Source organism: Spinacia oleracea, chromosome 1 (assembly GCF_020520425.1).
Source record: "Spinacia oleracea cultivar Varoflay chromosome 1, BTI_SOV_V1, whole genome shotgun sequence".
NCBI lineage: Eukaryota > Viridiplantae > Streptophyta > Magnoliopsida > Caryophyllales > Amaranthaceae > Spinacia > Spinacia oleracea.
This window is the reverse complement of record NC_079487.1, coordinates 99,257,497-99,278,626: the sequence shown is the minus strand read 5'-3', so window position 1 is coordinate 99,278,626 and position 21,130 is coordinate 99,257,497. Positions and strand designations below refer to the sequence as shown.

The window sequence follows — 21,130 nt, the reverse complement described above, 5'->3', positions numbered from 1 at the left end:
TATACTAGTAATACCAATTATTTCTCTTTGTTTAATTTTCAAAATTAACCTCCGATTTATGTATTTGTATGAATAAATTCGAGGTTTGGTTTTATATACGAGCACAAAATGTTGTTTAGTTGATCATAAGAATTGCAACTTTTAGTGTATTTTCTAAAATGTGCGATTCAATTAGTGCTAATCTCTGCTGGTTTACTGGTTATAAAATTGTTGAAGGTATAATGAGTTTTCCGGTTAAGGTGCAATAGAAAAAGGGTCGGTCAAAGCGGAGATCCATTAATCTAGGATTCCTTTACTCCGTTGCTTGTTGTCTTACTCATTATATTTCCGTTGTGCTAAAAGTCTAAAACTTTTTGTTAAGATATTGTGTACTCTGTCTATTATTACAGTTGTTAGAGTGCTGTTGTTGTTATTAATGCAGACTAGATTTTTTTTATATAAAAAATAGTTAATGATGTAGGAAAGTGGACGCGGAAACGTTACGTTTTGCTTTTTGTTATTGTCTGCGCCGAATCTTCTAATATGGAGAAGAAAGGCAATAACTCAATAAGGCAACAATCATCTTGTTATTACTTTTTGATTATATTGCTAAATCAGTTAGTTTCCTATCAGAATCGTGGATAAGAGCCCTATGAGGTAAGGAGTAATTAACATGACATAAAGTCTCACAATTAGTACGTTGTTAGCCGATCTTTTTATAAACCATCTGTGTTGCTGAAATTGAAGATCGAAGTATATATCACCTTGGAGAGTTGGAGGAGTTATTTCGCACATGAGATAATTGTGAGATTATTTCAATTCATCTCAGTTTAGGAAAATCTGAAAAGTAACTCAGCAGGCAACCAATAGCCAGAATTAGTGGGAGCTAATGTTAAGTTAAGGACAATGATAATGACGGTCCTGATTTTCAGCTCGTAATATATTTCTAACAATCTTAAACAAAAGAGAAGTGGACTAGTGGAGTAAGAGACAAAGTAGTACTAGCTATAGAAGATGCAAATTAGTTTTAACACTGTAAGTACGGAGTATTAAAATTGTGCTAAATGGAGTTGCGTCGAATTGAACAAACAAATCAGACTATTTGGACTGTATTACTGAATTAATATTTAGTTATGGAGTAGTAATTACAGAGTACTATCTTAACCCATGTTGGCGAATGGCGATAGGTGTTGGGCATGAAGGTGGGTCATAAGTAAACAATATCAAAAACAAGATGTCGGTAGTGGCCATGGCCTTGATGAAATCAGCTAATGTTGAGACTAAACGCAGAGTTTCAGTGCTGGTGATCACGGCCATGGTCAAATGAGAAAACATAAAGGACATCTCCATCATACGGATTGAAACCTTTGATAAACAGCAGAATATCATACGACATTGATACTTCTGTTAGATGTAGTATTCACAAATTCATAATTGGGGTTTTGGATTGATTGTTGAGGAAATCAAATGAAATTATTAAATCCTTCTTAGCCAAAACCTTGCACCTTTTTAGGCAGCATCCTCTTTAGATTGGGCCGCATGGTTAAAAAATATTGGGCCTTGGGTATTTATAATAACCCAAAAAACATTGTTATCCCTGCTGTGGGTTTAGGAATACGAGACTTATTTGTGTTATTGTGTTAAAATTGTATTTTCTCAATCATAACGGACCACTCTCCCTGTCCCAAAATATATTTTATATTTCCTTTTATATTTTGTCACATAAATGTTTTAATATTCTATCAAAATTTGTGTCAAGGATTATTTTAACTAATTAAATTTATTGGGTATTTAATCTCTCACACCTTTTCATTGAGACAATAAATCTTTTCCATTTTTCAAATGAAAGATTTTTTTATAAAAGTGAAAACATTATAAATAAACGTAATTTGTCTTGTTTAAATAAAAAAAAAAAATAGAGGAATCTCAATGCACATCAATTAGTCGTTAAAATCGCGTGTAAAATATTAAACGTAAAGAGCATTTTGAGACGGATGGAATACTCCATTAAGTATGGAAAATGATGTAGGAAGTCAAACGAAGCTTATCCTACAAGTAACAAGCTATAACTTTTTTTAAAGATAAGATGAAGAGGAACCACCTGATGGGGGAGATAAGGGTGAACCCTCAAATAAGTTCCATGAAACTTGATCCCTAACCACAGGAATATGAGGTGGAAAGCGATACCACTACTCCACTAGCTCAATCTCACAAGCTAAGCTTTTGTGGAGAATCAACATGAAGAAAGCTACAAGTACAAATTAAAGTACAGCTACAAGAATATATAGACCAAAGCATTATACTAGCATATTACTTTCATGCATCTTTATCCATCTCTTCCTTGCTTTGATGACACTATCATGCATGCTATTTTAAAGAGGCAAGTTTTTCTTGTCCTTGCCTTCATTCGTGTGTTTGTGGTCATTTTAGTCGTGTGTATAACTATTTATGACAGGAAACCAAATGGAAAACAAAGAAAATAACATAATTTTTTGTGATACCGAGTAAATCGGTAAAAAAAACAGAAACAAAAAAACACAATGAATTTTACTTTAAATAAATTAATACAGATTATATATATTTTCTTTTAAGATAAGGAGAAAAATTTAGTAGCCTCTCCGTACGAGAGTAACTCCTAAGTAGTCACTGTTTACAATCGACTCTAACTATGGGCTACTACAAGGATTAATATACATAGGATCTGATGAAATGACCAACATTTGATTTCCAATCTATTGTTCTATTTGCTTCCCTGACGTGCTGAATTTGGACACTCTGTAACTGATGGAGTAGGATCTTGATGTCATTTACTATATTTTGAAGCTTTCAGGGGGGTTTTTCAAATTCCTTTAACTTCATTGATAACTAGAAGGTTATCACCTTCAATGAAAGATCTTTGATGTTGAGGCGAATAGCTTCCTGGATACCTTATGAAGTGCCATTGCCATGCACCATAAAAATCCGAGTGTTGCCTAAATTGAAGGAAGCTGCTGAAATCGTATTGTCGTTGTTGTCTCTGATGATGATTCTTGCTGCTGCTGAGGGAGATTTGCACGAACCATTGAGTTTAAACGCGTTCGGAGGGGGAGGAAACCACCTCACCATGATTTGGGGGAGGGGGAGGTGATTGGAGGGGTGGAGGAGGATTTGTTTGAAGAAAGAGGGGTACCTCTAAGTAGATGTGAGTCCAAGAGGAGTCTCAACTCTTATTTTTTGTAAGCATTAAAGGCTTTGAAGTAGCAAGGACAAGTTGGGACTGTAGTGTTGGAGAAGACACAGTCGTTTCTCTCTTTTCAAATTGCCCAACACAGAAAAATGAATTTTTGAAGGAAAATTTGGAAACGCCTGAGGTAGCTAGTCCAAAGTTACAAAAAAATCATCCAAAGGGATTGTGAATCTAACAATTTTTTGGTTTGTCTATGAGTCCAGACTTGCCTTAGAGTTTTCACAAGATAAGAACATATGTTAATAGATTCACTATGCAAGGTACATCTTGGACATAGATTTGAAGGGAGAATATTCCTAGTGAAGAGAATTTCTCTTGTCGGGATGCTATAGTGGCAAATTTTCCAGACACAGATTTTTTATTTGGGAGGGATATCCAAATTTCAAATCCATCTAATTCTATTTGGCTGCATTAGAGGAAGGTCATGGGCCGACCAGGTGGCCGATTTCACTGAGAAGTCCCAAGAGTTCGTGCAACCCCAGATAGGGCGTCAGTAGTATCATGTAAGGGGATAGGGATGCCTTTAATTTTTAAGACTATTGACTGGGGTAGCAGAGCCGCTAATTTGTCTAGATTCCAACTCTTGGAATCGGTGATAACGTCTGCAACTGTTTCATTTGTGTTTAAAGAGCTAGCTCTAGTCTATTCCTGTCAATTCCACTAGTGAATCTTGACCAACCCAGTTGTCCAACCAGAAGTTGATTAGGTTGTCATTCCCTAGTTTTCACCGAAATCCTTTCCACATTATTTCTCTCTGACTTAGGATGTAGCGCCATATACGTGAATCTCTTTGTTTGCATTTTACCGAAAAGAAGGAGCTATTGCTATCAATGTATTTTTTCGCATTTGAGAGGCCCATGAATTTGAGTTATTTGTCAAAATATTCCACCCTAGTTTAGAAATGAAGGCTCTATTCATTGGGTAGGTCCTTCTTAGCCCAAGATCCCCTTGATTTTTCGGTTGAAATTTTTATTCCAAGCTATAAGTGGAACTGATTTACTATCATGGGATTGGTTCCAAAACAAGTTGTGATGGATACTATCCAAATGGATACAAGTTTTCCTTGAGAGAAGAAAAGACGAGCATAAGTAAGCTAAGGAGGCTCCAGATTGCTTTGAATAAGAGTCGTTCTTCCTTCTTTGGAGAGGAAATTTGCATGCCATGAGTTGATGTGGTTTTCATTTCTTTTGCATGATAAAAGCATAGTCCGATTTAGTAGGGGAAAAACCTGAGAAAGGCGCTCCAAGATAACGGCCCAAGGACAAAGACTTAGTCATATTGAAAATACTAGCTAGCATGTCTCTTTTTTGGTGGCTAATAGTTTTCGAAAAAATAATTGCGGATTTGTGAAAATTAACCAATTGTCCCAAGAGGACGAATGATTATTTAATAATTTTAAAGAGGTGATTGCAGGAAGAGTTAGTAGCCTTACGGAATAGCAGGCTATCATCTACAAACATGAGACAATTAACTTTTTGAGTTTGTTGGGTTATTTTAAAACCGATGCTTGTAGATGCTCTGACATTGGCTTTGGAAGCATTATAATGAGGACTTCCATGTAGATAATGGACAAATAGGGAGAAACGGGGTCCCCTTGTCTTAACCCTAGTCGGGGAAAAGTGATATGTTGGAGCAACATTCACCTTAATTGAGTACGATATTGTTGTGTCACATGCTTTTACCCTTGTTATCCATTGCTCAGGGAATCCAGTTTCTAAAGAGTTGCCCATAAATTCTCATTCCACTCTATCATAGGCTTTCTCTATATCTAATTTGAGCGCACACCAACCTGTTTTGGATTTTGATTTCTTGAAGTCATTAAACGGGTCAATACGACACAACGCGTTTAAAATGGGCCGGGTTAGTGTTGAGATTGTCAACATGAAACTGACACGACTTAAACTGCATAAGAAAAAATAACTAGTAATTCAATGTATTTGGTGATAAATCTTTACGGAGTATAATGGAACCAACTTTATAAAGTGGCAAAACATGATACAAAACGGATACGAAAAAAAGGGGTTAGTGTCAAGAGCTTCCGACACAATTAATTAAACGGGTCAACACGACACAATTAATTAAACGGGTCAACACGACACAACACGTTTATTAAACGGGTCAACACGACACAACACGTTTATTAAACGAGTCGGGTTAGTGTTGAAGTTTCCAACCCGTTTATTTTTTAAACGAACACGAACACGAACACGAACACGATATACATTTTTCATCTCTGAAATCAAATAACATACATTAAACTCTGTACCGGTCAGAATACATCGATCATTTTTACACGAAGGGAGTATGGTTTTGTAATTGCCCGCCCATAAGAAGCTTTTCACTTTCTTAGAGGCCTCATTCTTCAATGAATGATAAGGCCAGTCGCTAACTGTTGTACCCGGGTACAGCCAGCTCTGGCTGTACCCCCAAAAACGACGCGCTCATATTGTTTGTTCATACTTGTCGACTGTTTGTTCTTTTTTATTGTACTGTTTGTTCATTCTTATTGTATTGTTTGTTCTTTCTTGTTGTACTGTTTGTTCATTCTTGTTGTACTGTTTGTTCATTCTTGTTGTACTGTTTGTTCTTTCATGTTATTTTTTAAATTCATCATCAAATTTTCATAATTGTTGTATTTTTTGTTCTTTCTTCTGGAATTTTATGTTCTTTTTTATATTGTTTGTTCTTTATTGTTTATTTGTTTGTTTATAATAATCATATGGTTAATGTTCATAATTAAACTCTTCATTAATCTTTTATTCTTTCTTTTTGTATTGTTTGTTTTTTCTTGTTGTACTGTTTGTTCTTTCTTGTATTCATCAAACTTATTGTTGTATTGTTTGTTCTTTCATGTTGGCTTTAAAATTCATCATAAAATTGTTCATAATTGTTGTATTGTTTGTTCTTTTTTCTGGAATTTTATGTTCTTTTTTATATTGTTTGTTCTTTTTTGTTGAATTATTTGTTCTTTCTTGTTTATTTGTTTGTTCATAATAATTATCTGCTTTATTGTTTGTTCTTTCTTGTTGTATTGTTTGTTCTTTCATGTTGGCTTTAAAATTCATAATGAAATTGTTCACTTCATTGGTCTTTTATGTTTTTACAAGCGCCTATATTGTTTATTTCCAAATAAATAAATAAATGTTCATTTCCAAAATAGTAAATGTTCATTCCAAATAAATAAATAAATTTTCATTTCCAAAATAGTAAATGTTTATTCCAAATAAATAAATAAATGTTCATTTCCGAAATAGTAAATGTTCATTTTTGTAGTTTATTTCCAAATAAATAAATAAATGTTCATTTCCAAAATAGTAAATGTTCATTCCAAATAAATAAATAAATGTTCATTTCCGTAATAGTAAATGTTCATTTTTGTACCAGTATTTGTTCTTTCTTGTTGTATTGTTTGTTCTTTCATGTTGGCTTTAAAATTCATCATAAAATTGTTCATAATTGTTGTATTGGTTGTTCTTTTTTCTGGAACTTTATGTTCTTTTTTATATTGTTTGTTCTTTTTTGTTGAATTATTTGTTCTTTCTTGTTTATTTGTTTGTTCACAATAAATATATGGTTAATGTTCATAATGAAATTGTTCACTTCATTGGTCTTTTATGTTTTTACAAGAGCCTATATTGTTTATTTCCAAATAAATAAAAAAATGTTCATTTTCGAAATAGTAAATGTTCATTTTTGTAGTTTATTTCCAAATAAATAAATAAATGTTCATTTCCAAATAGTAAATGTTCATTCCAAATAAATAAATAAATGTTCATTTCCGAAATAGTAAATGTTCATTTTTGTACCAGTATATTAATGTTCATTTTAAACAACACAAACGACATCATTTTGGATGGGGGTACAGCCAGCTTTGGCTGTACCCGGGTATAGCTAAAAATTTGCGGCCAGTCATCCCTTGGGCCTTTCCATAAATAAATTGAAAAGGCCTTGACCTTGAGCCTTAAACTTTCACATAAATTATTATTACTCCGTATTCTTTTTTTTTTGTTGATAGGATCACATAAATTACGGAATACTCCCTCCGTCTCGGAATACTCGTAACGTGTTGACTGGGCACGCTTGCCAATGCACAACTTTGACCACCAATATCTTTAACTACATATTATAAAAACTTATAAAATATTAATATTTTGAAAATATATATTAAGATGAAGCCAACAATATATTATATACTAACAATTGTTTAAAATATGGTCAAAGAGGATTATGTGAATAGTGCAAAAAGTCAAATCGTTTCGAGTATTCCGGGACGGAGGGAGTATTAAATTACTACTCCGTACCTCGCAGTTCGTACTCCTTATTTCGCAAGAAACCTTCTCATTAATCTAAACATCATCAAATAACTCATTAATTATTCACGTAATACAACTATACAAGTATGCCAATGATGTATTTCGTATTAGCTTATTGGTATAGATCGATGGCCAATGTACGATAAATTACATGTAACACCCTTGTAATTATCAATGGCTGTTGACAAAAATTGAATTTTGCTGATTCTCTAGACGTCTTCAATTCTCATATGAAGTGTATCATTATTATTATTTTATTATTATTTTATTTATTTTAATTTTATTTTTATGATATAGGATCATATAAAGTGTATTATATTTACACATATGTACCAATAAATAATAAAACCCAATTTTAGCTAATTAAAACCAATTTCTGCGAAATGTTAGTTTTCAAGTTGAAGAGAATATGATGATTGAAATTAGTCTGTGAAAATTAAAATAATTAAAACTTGCATTACTACCATAATTTTTATACAAAAAATGCTAATGAATATGCATTTTTTTTAGTAAGGGACATAAACTTGCAAGGGCTCACTGATGGAATCAAACATAAATGGTGAATCATACACCAAAGAGCTAGAAAAACGATGATCAAGAGACCGAAGGTAGAACTCAATGCTCGCTTTCTTCGCCGCGAGCTGCGATTTTCTCATCACCAACCTCTCTTTCTTGTGCGCGTTTTGGTGACCTCCTAACGCTTGTGAATTTGTGAACTCTTTCTCACAAAATGGACATTTACGTTTACCTTGCACTCTCCCTTCGTCGTGTTCTAAATTACTTGCATTATTTTGACTAAAATCAAAGTCGAAACCAAATAGCCTAAGCTTCTTACCAATAGGAGCTCCTTGTGAAAATTGATCAATCTTTTCCATGATCTTCTAACTTAATTAGCAATTTGTCAAACTAATTAAAAATGAGATTTGTATTGAGAAAATGTGTTAAAGTCTAATTTGCATGGTAGGAGTTGAGTGAGTTGATGTTGTATTTATAGTGTAAGATTAAGAATAATATTCCTAATATTAAAAGCATTAGGAAAAGATTGTGCTCCCAAGATATTAATTAAGGTCAATGTGTAATTGTGCATTAACGTGTAAAAGATCCTATGGAATGTATTATTTTAGAAGGTACTTCGTATGATGGAATAATTAAGGCATACAAAACACATATGCTTCATTTTGGGTAAGAAAACAATTGGTGTTATTCTATTGGTTGATTTTGGTGGTAATATGCTATGGGTGTAAACACATGAGTGTGTATTATAAAAGATGGTCGAATGTTCTTTATGCTTTAGGCTTTAATTTAAATCTTGTCAACGGCTAAAAAGATTGAATAGTGATTAGTGAAATGGAGAGTTTTATTTTCTTTGAATTGCAAGAACTTCATATGAAGTTAATAAGATTTTGAACTTAGGGAGTAATTTTATTCGTGTAGTTTGGGGAATACCCAGTACCAAATAGCTTAACTAGCTAGAGCCTCGAAGTGTAATGCTGAAACTATATTTTAGGCCAATTCAATCTCTTAATCTCTTTTATACATTGTGGGTTTTACAAAGTCTTGTAAAAGACTGTACGGCAATATACTAACTGTCAGATCACCTACTATGTCATCACCTTATACCTAACTAACATGCTATTCAATATGGTCTGACAATTAAGTAAGTGTCAGACGGTCTGATAGAAGACTAACTGATTTACAAATTTATGACAAAATCACGTATTGATCATTATATTTATTCATCGATTGAGCATAATATTTTTCATTTTTAGCTCCTTATTTATTTACAACCCTAAATATTATATGTATCATTTTTCATCGATTTAGACACGTCAAATGATCCATCTATTACCATAAAAATAAATAAAAGCTAGGGTACAGAGTTGCAACTTAAAAAACAAGATGAACACTGCCTTTTTATCCAGCAATATTTTCGTTCTTAATTATCATAAAGTGTAGGAAGTCAAAAGAATTGAAGCTTATCCTGTAATGAGAAGTGAAAAAGGCTTTTGTGAATTGAAACATCATAAACAAAGCTACATGCAAAGATACAGGAATATATGGACATTGGAATCATTCCAGCATATTACTATCATGCAATTTTATGGACAGGGAAGTCTTTCTTGTTAGTGGTCATTTCCTTGGCTAAAGATACAAGTCTAGAACATGGTAAAGCAAATTACATACCATTAATATATATTTTAGAATTACACTTGCTAGGATATACTTGTATAAGAACAATCCTAGAATATAGTCGATATTGGCCTCTTAGAGTCTTAGGTAATTGCGGGATTGGGTGATTTGGGTCATGTCTGAACTTCTCTTTTGAAAGTTTGCACCACACATATCTAATGAATTATTATACAGGTCGAGGCTCTAAGGTACACGGGCTCCCCAAAAGATATGTTGAAAATGTAACATTGTGAACATGCCACATCGTCGATGGTGTCAGGTGTTGCTTGTCATATATTTATATACGTAGTACGAAGTATGAGACTTTGAGATCCATATTCATAACTTAATCTTTGATCTTATTATCCATATTTATATAAAAAATTTCTGGTATAATATGAGTCATATGACTAACGTAATCTCCTGATTTGATTAATCTTTGGTCGTATTTGTTCACTAATTTATACGCGTACAAAATCTTTGATCATATTTGTACCGTAATTTCTAAGCATGGTAACAACATGACTCTGTGGCCCAATGGATAAGGCGCTGGTCTACGAAACCAGAGATTCTGGGTTCGATCCCCAGCAGAGTCGAGATATTGTTACTCCAGATACTGATTGAGAGTTTTTTTTTTTTTTTGAAAGGAAAAAGTAAATAAATGTGTAATGTTTAAAGCACAAATAAAAAGGATGTGGGAATTGAAAAGTGGAAAAAGTGTATACTCTTTCCGTCCCTTACTACTCGCACCGCTTTTCTTTTCGGGTCGTCCATTAATACTTGCACCGCTTCTATAAATGGAAATCTTTACCAATATTATATTATTTCTCACACTTATTTACTACCCCACCTACACCCATACTCCCTACAAAGAATCATTTAAAAATCCACATCCCCACACACCACTTCCCACCCCTTACACATTTCCCACTAACTATATTAAAAAAATACCCCACTATCAACTAACACCCATTAAATTAATAAATCAATTCAAATGTCTTAAACTCCGCACCGGTCAAACCGGTGCGAGTATTAAGGGACGGAGGGAGTAATGCGTAAGAAAAAGTAATAATGATTTATGGAAAAGCGGGGAAAAAGTGTATTGAAAAGTGGGAAAAGTGTATAAAAAAGTGGGAAAAGTATATGTCAAAAAATGGAAACTGAACACTTATAACAGAACGCTATTTATGGGAACTGGACACTTAAAAAGGAACGAAGGGAGTAATATTTTACCTTAAAAAAAATTCTACGCATGGATAATATTTTGATTGTATTTGCACACTAAACAGGCACGTTCACACTAAACAGACACTCGGAAGCAAAAATAAGTGCTCCCATCTTTAACTCGTAAATTCTTTGAAGAAACAAGCAATAACCAAACGAAAATGGAAATATAGCTGATCAGATCGGAGATACACCTTCTTGCCGTGGAGAAATTTAAAGCTTTTGTAAAATTAAAACCCAACTCGATTCCCGTTGTGCTTGGTTGGTACTCCCATGGGAATCATTGACCTTAGGCTTTAACTTATTGGTAAAATTTTAGCTACCACGGACTCATGGAGTACATGACAAAACTAGTTTTCGTGGAAAACGTTCCGACTAAATCAAGTCTTAAGAGACGAATCTAACAAAAAAAAAACATAACTATAACTATATAAGAAGAGTGTGATTGTGTGAACAGAAAGTAACTAGTACAAGTAACTTGTACTTCCTCCATTCTTTTTTAAATGACACAATTGTACTTTTGGCACTATTCATATAATATATTTTGACCATTAATTGTGATTTATACTTAGCAAAAAATATAGTCATGTGGGGTCTTGTTATAATCGTCTCATCCTATAGTTTTATAATATCAAACTTTTATAATTTTTAACCATTGATAATAAAAAGTATTAATGGTTGAAATATTACATTGGCAAACGTGACAAAAAAATTGTGTCATTTAATAAAGAATGGAGGAAGTAACTTGTAAGGGTGCAATTAAATAAAAAGATTCTATATAAAGTAGCACTTTTACGTTTTTAGGGCAATGAAATTAGCACTTGTAATCATGGAAAAACACTCGTGAAGGTGGTGGTAGACAATAAGCAAAGTATGTCAAGTAAAACTTTTCATAATTGACTAAACAAACCAAAGGGATAAAGTGTTGCCAACCACGTGAAAACTACAGCATCATCAAAAGCAAAGCAGATGAAATAATTGAAAGCAGCTGGTTTTGCAATTACCTGCTAATTTGAGCTGTATCACAAGTTTTTAAAGTTGATAAACAATCCCAACTTGCAACTTCTAGACTTCATAAACCTCTAGAAAGCTCATCAAAGAATCAAAAACAGGTCATTAGAGACCAATTACTTTACATAATTACATTAAACACGCCTCGTGATGCGTAAATTCATCATCTTAACTCCATTTCTGTACTGAACCCATTATTTACACCTTTTCAATTAGACCATGTCAAAACACCCAGCAGGATTTTAAAACCACCTTCCAAATTATAAACACAACCCAAAATTCCAAAACCATAATTAAATCAGTCAAAAATCGGTAGAATTACTGCATGATTGACCTCCGGGTCGAGTTATGGGTCGACTTTGGAACCCTGATTCGAGCACCTTCTCCCAATCTACTTCCTCTTCTTCTTCCTCCTTTGCTTTCAACATCTCCAGAACTCGCCTTGCCTTCTCCTTTGCACGTTCGCGACTATTGTTTTCAACTACATCCTTAAGTACATCCATTGCCCCTGCTACCTTAGCCAATCCTCGGAATCTCAAACCACCACCATGACTCAGTGCACAAAGTGCTGCAACACAGCTCTCTTGAGTTGATTCAGAGTCAAATTCACCCTTCCTAAGCAACTCTATCAAGAATTCAACCGCACCAGCGTCCAGCATAGCAGCCCTTCCTTCATTACAAGCCCCCAAGTTACATAATATTAACAAGGCACACCCTGGCATTTGACCCGACTTGACCATGCCTAGTAATAACTGGACTGACCCAAATTTAACCAGTTTTAATCTGTTGCTTTGGACCAATGAGAGATGGTATAAAGATAATGCTGCATCATGTCTGGCTCGTTCACTCTCTGATCTCATCATCATGTGGAACAATGGCTGTAATGCGCCCAGAACTCCTATAGCAGTTTTGTTCCCATCATCAAGGGCTAAGCTGAAGAGTGCACCACAAGCATGTTCTTGTGCTTCAGGGGATCTCCCCCTCAACACATCAACTAGAGGGGGAACAAAACCTGCTCTTACAATCCTTACTTTGTTAACATTTTCTAGGGATAAGTTTACCAATACTGCTACTGAGTTCACCTGAAAAAGATGCGCAGTATACAAAAATTATTAATTGCATATATTCTATCTATTATCAACAACCAAACAACACTTCTTTTGCAATTATCAACAACATTCATGCTTGTGTTACTAGATGAGATTTCACCATTGCTTGTAGAAGGTTTATGATAATATGATTGGGTACAACACTTACTGCCCTGCATCCAAACATCCGAGGCCGGTATGTAGGACAACCTTTGTCTGCTGTACCCACTACCAAGCCCCAATTTGGTTGTTTTTACTGAAGACCAAATAGAACTGCAATCATGCACCAAGGGCATCAGGTTTGACTTGACCAGTTAATATCAAAAGCGCTCAAGCACTTTGCCGATTTCACTATTAGAGTGAACTCTTTATTTCTTTTTGGCAAGAGATGTGTACGATTCTCATATTAATATTAATAGTACAGGGTTAAGGTTTGTTTGTTGTTTATGGTGCGAATGAGCCACGAGGGCAATACAAATTACAAATGGATGAGTAGGGATTCGAACTGTATACACATTCTAATTTGCTTTTTGACCCTTTTCTTAGAATTCTAAAGAGTTGTACATATCTGTAAAAAAGAAAATGACTTGAAGGTCACAAGTTCGAGCACAATCAACTACACTATGCTTGAGAGAGTAGGGATTCCTTTAAAGGTTCTTCTTACCAATAAAAACTATGTGGTTAAAATGACATTACCGGAAGTGTTCCGTCGAAATAGAACTGGATTATGATGATTGGGTTATTAAATTAAGTGATGGAATGAATAAATTAATAGCTACACTATCATTAACAATTCTACTCAGCGACTCATGCGGGGAACAAAGAACTATTTCAAGATCAATGTTTTTTTAGTGACATTCTTCTAATGTACAAAATACGAATCCTAATTATAATGATATAATCATTGAAATCTAGACGTAAATCATAGCTTGAACCACATTTGGAGATACATTTGAGTACATTTGCACAAAATCGAAATTGACCAACATGGATTTTTCAACTCAATAGCTTCATAGTTTATCAAATTTCAATAATTCGTGCGGTTTAGTTGACCCTTTAAATTTATAATGTCAACTGTCGATAATAAATTCAAAATTCGGGAGTACAAGTATTAATAATTATTAAATAAACTTAAAATTAAAACCCGTACCTGAATGTCAGTATACTTGGACGAGATTAAACACCGGAGACTGGAGAGAAGCCGCGGAGTACACAGACTTACCCGCGACTCCACGCTACTTCTGGTGGTCCTCCTCAACGCAACCAATCCTTCCTCCTGCTCGTACACGTGTGTGCTCCTAAGCCTCGCCACGTACACATCATCTTCGCACGTGCCTGACTCGGACAACTCGAACTCAGAACTCGACGAGCAGGAAGAGTAGCAACTTGGCCGAGTCGCAAGAACCAGCGGCGTCCCAGTAAACGAACCCGACAGAGACTCGCCCGAGTCGAACCGGGTCTGCCTCCGACTCAACTCACTATCGGCGTGTTGGAAGAGATTCGGACCGGGGCTCTCACCGACTCGTCGTATTAACTCCCCCGATTCAACTCCACCACCTTCCGCCGTCAACTTTTCCGCTGCCGCTGGCGTCGACTCTAGAAGCTTCAGAGCATCGGCGAGCTCGAGGGGTTTTGGTGGGGAGGAGAGAGAAACATTGGCCCAGTTAAAAATGGAGGTTTTGAGGGCTAAATTGGGGATAACCATGGAGAAATCGGGTACAGAACCATCGTTTAAAGTGGGAGTAAACCCTAGATTTTTGCACGCCGTAACACAAGCTCGCTCAAATGTCTGCCCCGTTGAGACAATAACCGGGTCAGCCATGAGTGACCCGGAAATTGGGCAGATGAACTCGTTTGGAGGTTTCGAGCTTCGCGTATCGAGCTTGCTTGTTGTTGAATTTGATCTGTAGATTGAGATTTTCCAACGATGCTTCCCACTACCCATTTTTGTAAAAGAATATTTATCTGGGAATTGTTGTATTTTAATTGAAGTATTTGCAACTGATATTCGGAATTTGCGGAGAAAATAAAAAGCTAAAGATGAATTTTGAAGCGAAAAATGCGGGAGAATATATTCGCAAGGGCGGAAAAGCTTTAAATGAGGAGAGAGATTGAGAAAGAACAGGGGAGTGGTGATGAGCAGTACTAGTGAGTAGTGAGCTAACGTAGAGAGTGAAAAATCAGAAGTTCAGAACTAATGCAGGAACACATTGTTTACTCTAACTAATCGACTTGTTTTGATCGGACATGCTTGTCAATGCACAATTTTGACCACAAATTTCTTTAACTACATATTATAAAAAATTATAAAAATATTAATATTTTAAAAATATATATTAAGCTGAAGCCAATAATATATTATAAAATAACATTTGTTTTCATATACTAGAAATTAAATAGGGTCAAAGTGAATTATGTGAATAGTGCAAAAAGTCAAAACATATCGAGTATTAAGGGACGGATGGAGTACTCCGTATTTAGTTGGTAAAGTTACCCTACCACATTTTCCATTTTATTAAGATAAAAGTCAAAAGAAAAGTAAGTGGTTTAGTTTACTAATCTGAACAATAAAATGTGAGAGAAAACATACTTCCTCCGTATTTATTTAAGAGATACACTTGGCGGGCACGGGTATTAAGAAGAAAAATTGAATGAAAAAAATAATTAAGCAAGTGGAGTTGAATATATATTTTAATAATTAAACAAGTGGAAAGGAAGGAGCAAGTTCGGAGGTATTAACATGCTACGTGTACTCATGTACCCATAGTAAGAATATTTTAGGCATTATAGGTGGACATAGGGATGCTAATGAGCCGAGTCGAGCTCGAGTTTGGCTAAGCTCGACTCGAACTCGAAAACTCATAGTCAAACTCGACTCGACTCGAAAACTCGCGAGCTTAAAATTTTCAAACTCGACTCGAACTCGAAAACTAAACCCGAGCTCGAAGTCGACTCAAAATCGGCTTGAAATCAGCTCGAAAACCCAAACTCGAGCTCAAAAACTAAACTCAAGCTCGAACTCGACTCGAAATGGGCTCGAAAACACAAGCACTTGAGCTAAAACTCGACTCGAGATCGACTTGAAAACCCAAAATTGAGCTTAAATTCGACTTGAATCAAATACAAATCTTATAAAAAGTAAGTTTATACCCCAAATCAATACATCCATTAGCCCAAATGAAAGCCCAATGGAAGTGATTTGTACACTTTCACACTCAAAGAGTAATACTTATAACCCTTTGCCCCTTTCCTCCCTCACTTATTTACCAATGTGGGACAAAGTTAATATAACATTTTCTTCTTTCCTCCCTCACTTATTTAACCATGTGGGACAAAATGAATATACTTATTTCCTTCTTTCCTCCCTCATATATGTACCAACGTTGGAGTAATGGTAGAAGACATTTTGACTGCCAAATAGTGTAATCTAGATGGACGATTTAGATTTTCTTTTTTTGTCCTTAATAATTTATTCATCCATTTTAGGAAGAAAAAAAAATTATATTTTTTTTAAGGAATATAAAAACATAAAATGATGAATAAAATGATAAAATAAAACATTTATATTTTTATAAAAGTTTATATTATGTATATATAATTCGAGCTTCTCAAGCTTTTCGAGTCGAGTATCAAGTTGAGCTGATTCGAGTCGAGTTTTGACCGAGCTTTGACCGAGTCGGGTTCGAGTAGCTCGCGAGTTCGGGGAGCTCATAAGCACCCCTAGGTGGACATATGACTCATATAGATTATTTGAGCAATAAATTGCCACTATTTTGTGAATCTACTAGTATACGTCGAATAACAAATCAATTTCTTTTTTTTATCCATACAAAATTATTCGGATTTAAGATTTGTTTGGTTCAATTGAATTTGATTGAAATTATAACTTATCCTAACTTATTTGAACACAATTGAACTTATTTAAATTTAACTGAATTTATCTAAACTTATTTGAACCAACTGAACTGATCTGAACTTACTTTTAATGAACTTAGTTTTGCTAAAATAAGTCAAAATAAGTTATACAAATTGAAAACAACATAACTGTTTTGTTGACCCTATAGTTTTGATGATGACAAAGCAAACTCCTGACTATTGGTTAAGTTATGTTGCAAAATAGGTTCTGAGATCCTTAGAGAGATAATGTTAAGTTAGGGAGATCCTGGGTTGGATAAACTAAGCAAAGTGGAATATATGCAAGTCACTTGATCCATGCCAGACACTACGTTGAAGAATTAATCATTTGGCAAGTTTACAAAGGCGAGATCCTTAGGCGAGTTCCTAAGGCGAGATCCTCATATATTATGTGGATCCTCAATTTTTCAGAGAAGGAACAAACTGTGAAGACTTCGAGTGAAGCTTCCTAAAGGTGCAACATGAAGACTATAACATATGAGATTATGTTTAGGATTTATTTAAGTATTTAATAATGTTTATACGTAATTTGGAACGAAAGGAACATAAGTATTTTGGTACGTTTTAATTGAAATATATTAACTGTAATCATAAAAGAGTTTTAAATTAGAAAATCTTTGTTAATAAATAAAATGAATTTAATTAATAAATGTAAACGTAGGATTTTGTTTTCATTCTCCTTGTTTCTCAAGCTAAAGATTTTCCATGATCCTTAAAACTCTCCCACGTATTTCTGTTTAAACGTGCAAGTAGTGTTTTGATTTGGTCTCCCCTGTTTCTCTCCAACTATGCCCATGTTACTGAGCAGTAACAGTTAGTGGGTAGTTGAGGGGAACATGGGTATCCAACCTTAGGTAAAACTCCTCTATAAAAGGAGAAGAGTTTTTGTTTTCCAAAACACAATTGATCTCTGCAAAATATATCTTAAAGAGCTTAAACGTTTTAAAAGAATCAGTTTACAAAAAGAGTGTTCCTTGAGTTCCTTATTGCTATAAGCTTTATTATGTACTAGATTTTTTCTATCAAATTGTATTTTGGGTTTAAGGGTTGAGTGATCATTGAGTGACTTAGAGTTAAGTCATAGAGAGAAAGAGTGACTTAGAGTTAAGTCAGAGAGAGAAAGAGTGACTTAGAGTTAAGTCAGAGTGAGAAAGAGGAGCACAGTAATCGACGGGGATTGCTGTGGGAAACTCGTGTTCGAGAGGAACTCGAGTTAAAGAGTGTATTTGTAATAGAGGTATTACATTAATACAAAAGAGTTTGTGAGGTTCTTCTTGATTAGGATCAAGAAGGTTCCTCAGTTTCATATCTTTCTCCGCTTATTGTTCTCAGTCTCTTTATTGTTTAAATTCCGCAAGAAACTTAATTACCCAAGTTCCCAAGAAACAATGCACCCCCCCTCTTGTCAAGTGTTCCTACTGAACTATCAATACCTTTAATTGAACAAAGGATTGATATGCGTAGCCTAGTTAAAACGCTTGTATGGAGCATTAGTGAAGACAAACTCTACAATCAATCAATATCAATACTTAGTCTTTAAAAACTCAAATCACTCATGACATGGAGACATTTGGCATATCCTCCATTGGTTCCTCTTTTTATTTTTAAAATCCACTTATGACACGTGGCATCAGGCCCGGCCATAGGGAGGTCTGGTCGGATCTCCAGCACAGGGCCCAAAAAATAATAAAACGTTAGTTGGACTAAAACTGGAAAAAAAATAAAAAATTCCATTGTTCTTTCCCTTCCCCGTGACTTCTGAATCAATTCCAATAGTCACGCCTCTTCAATTTCTCTCTCCTTCCCAATTTCCATGGTGATTTCCAAAAAGGAGTCAATTAATTCCCTTAATTATAATCAGCTCTCCACGACTCAACCACTTCTCTTCTCGCTCTATGACTCTCACTTTCTCTCTCTGTCGTTCAAGCCTTTCTACCAGGTAATTTTCTAATGCTAAAACCTCAAGATTTGATTTTTGTTGTTATTGTTGTTGTTGTTGTTGTTGTTGTTGTTGTGCTTAATTGTAATTCTTCTATTTCAATTTTCGGTTAGGGTTTTGAAATCGAATAGTTCTTTCGAGAAAATTAGTCTAAGTTCGGGTCAAGGCTGTGTATTTTGATGGATTTGGAACTCCCTGGAGGAATGAACGCGGTGGAATTTGGCCAATTAGGTAGGTTTTATTGAAGATTTTGGGTTTAATTTTATCGATTTGATTGTTTTTCCTGGGTAATTTGTTCAGTTTAATTGCAAATTGAAGCATGGAGTATGGTGAATTATGAATTAATATTGTTCATCTATTTATCACCCATTTAATTCGTCTTCTAAAAAAAACACCTATAAGTTGTTCAACGGATAAATTTTCATATATTAGATATGTTTCAAGAGGGGAAGTTGGATATTTCTTATTGCAAGCAATCTACAGTTTGTTATTGAATGTAAAGAGGGGCCTCATATGAACTTTAGTAACACTCAGCACAGGGCCACCAAGTCGCCGGAGCCGGCCCTGCGTGACATCCTCCTTTCCTTTTTTATATAAAAATAAAATAAAAACTTTACGATGCTACAAAGATTTATGGAAAATGTTCCACCTTCATTATCATCTAACTTCCTTCAAGTTGCAAAAAAAAAAAAAAAAAAAAACCAACTTCCTTCAACCTTCAAAATCAATTACAAAGTTAATTCATAGGGTTTCATTCAAACTCATTCATTCCTTCATTTAAAGGTTTTAAGTAATTTTAAAATCATTAATTAATTAGCTAATCAATTTATAAATGGATGAATTTGAAAAGGTAGGAGTTTATGAATATAATTAGTTTTTATACCCACAACCAAGTTTCATTCGGGTTCCTCCATTGCAACAATCTTAATCTTATGTTCATAATCTTTTTCCAAAAAATTTACAAGCTGGGTGCAATTTTGTCTTCAAATCTAATTTTTTTTTGAAAACGGTGCAAGGGTTCTCTTAATTGATTTTATATAATCTTATTTTAGTTGAGGTAAATTTGTCTTCCCTATATTTATCTTTTTTTAATCCATTTTAAGCATAATGATATCTTTCGCTCTAATTTATTTCCAGATTCATGCTATCTACCAATTTTTGCTATGGTTCTGATCTGAATTAAGGTGTTTAGTTTTTTCTTTAATCTGTTGATTTAGATTCTTTAACGAACAATAATAGTGTTGTGACACGTTTCTCGAAAAAGATAAATTAAAGCTAAGGAGTTTATTGAGTTCGTCTGCAGGTTTGTTGTTTTCCTGCCATGATATGATCTTTCTAATTATTAAGTAGTAGTTATTATAGCCACTAGAGTATTATTTCTGAATTTTGTTCAATTGGGTTCAATATCATGTTCTGCTAAATTTGGAAAATTCATGACAATCGGCATATTTGATGGTGAAGTAGATAATTTGTTTGGACGGGATAAATTAGACAAATTTGATTCTACATAATAGATTCACGGTGAGTAACATGAACATAATAATGTTAATGACTCGAGGTGGTGAAAATTATTAGGTGCAACCAAAGCTATTTTTATGTTCTACGACAGAGTGACGTAAAGAAGCTGGATTATAAGCCGGATTTTATGACATTGAGAACGGGACAATATAACCTCTTTTTGTGATTTCAGGTGCATCTAAACTCTAATAGCAAAAGCAAGATTTTACAGCATGTGGAAAATATGAGCATCAACTTATTTTTGTGACCAAAACGTCACAGTTCTCATTTACGATTTTATGGTTTATGATATACGAAGTATTTAGTTTTAATTCGAGACATAGGAGATCCTCTATTGGCATAATTTTTATGTAATATACGTAGTAGCATGTATAATTAACTATGTTTTCATCAAATTATATATATTAAAAAAAACTATGTTTTCATCAATGGTAAATATATGAATGTGAAGACTAATAATGAAGTGTGTGAAAGAAAGGAAAATACAACCACAAAAAAAACACATAAAAGGAGTTCATTTCGTCAAAAATAAAATAAAAAAGTGCTTCTTCTTATAATCAGCCCGTTCATCGAACGGGCCAAAAAACTAGTTTTATAATAAAACAGAGATCAGGAATGACACTTGTCACCTCTTGATGCAAAAAATTTCAGTTAAATTTTTTTCTTAAAAATACTCCATCCGTATTTATTTAAGGGATACACATGCCTTTTCCGGCCGTATTTATTTAAGAGATACACTTCCCATTTT

The 21,130-nt window shown here is 34.2% G+C and overlaps 2 protein-coding genes and 1 non-coding gene across 3 annotated transcripts; 1 reads left to right on the top strand and 2 right to left on the bottom strand.

Moving 5' to 3' along the window:
- Nucleotides 1-8,024: 8,024 nt before the first annotated feature.
- Nucleotides 8,025-8,393, bottom strand: LOC130465551 (zinc finger protein 5-like). Its single transcript, XM_056834357.1, has one exon. The coding sequence runs from the start codon at nucleotides 8,391-8,393 to the stop codon at nucleotides 8,025-8,027; it is 369 nt and encodes a 122-aa protein (XP_056690335.1).
- A 1,817-nt stretch (nucleotides 8,394-10,210) lies between these two features.
- Nucleotides 10,211-10,283, top strand: TRNAR-ACG (transfer RNA arginine (anticodon ACG)). The gene has a single exon. It is a non-coding gene; the product is annotated as a tRNA-Arg (tRNA).
- Nucleotides 10,284-11,886: 1,603 nt separating this feature from the next.
- On the bottom strand, nucleotides 11,887-15,217 carry LOC110798482 (U-box domain-containing protein 40). Its single transcript, XM_022003660.2, has 2 exons — nucleotides 14,161-15,217; nucleotides 11,887-13,004 (listed from the first exon to the last, which is right to left on the bottom strand). Exons 1-2 carry the CDS (start codon nucleotides 14,953-14,955, stop codon nucleotides 12,225-12,227), a joined length of 1,575 nt encoding a protein of 524 aa, XP_021859352.1. The 5' UTR covers nucleotides 14,956-15,217; the 3' UTR covers nucleotides 11,887-12,224.
- Nucleotides 15,218-21,130: the final 5,913 nt, after the last annotated feature.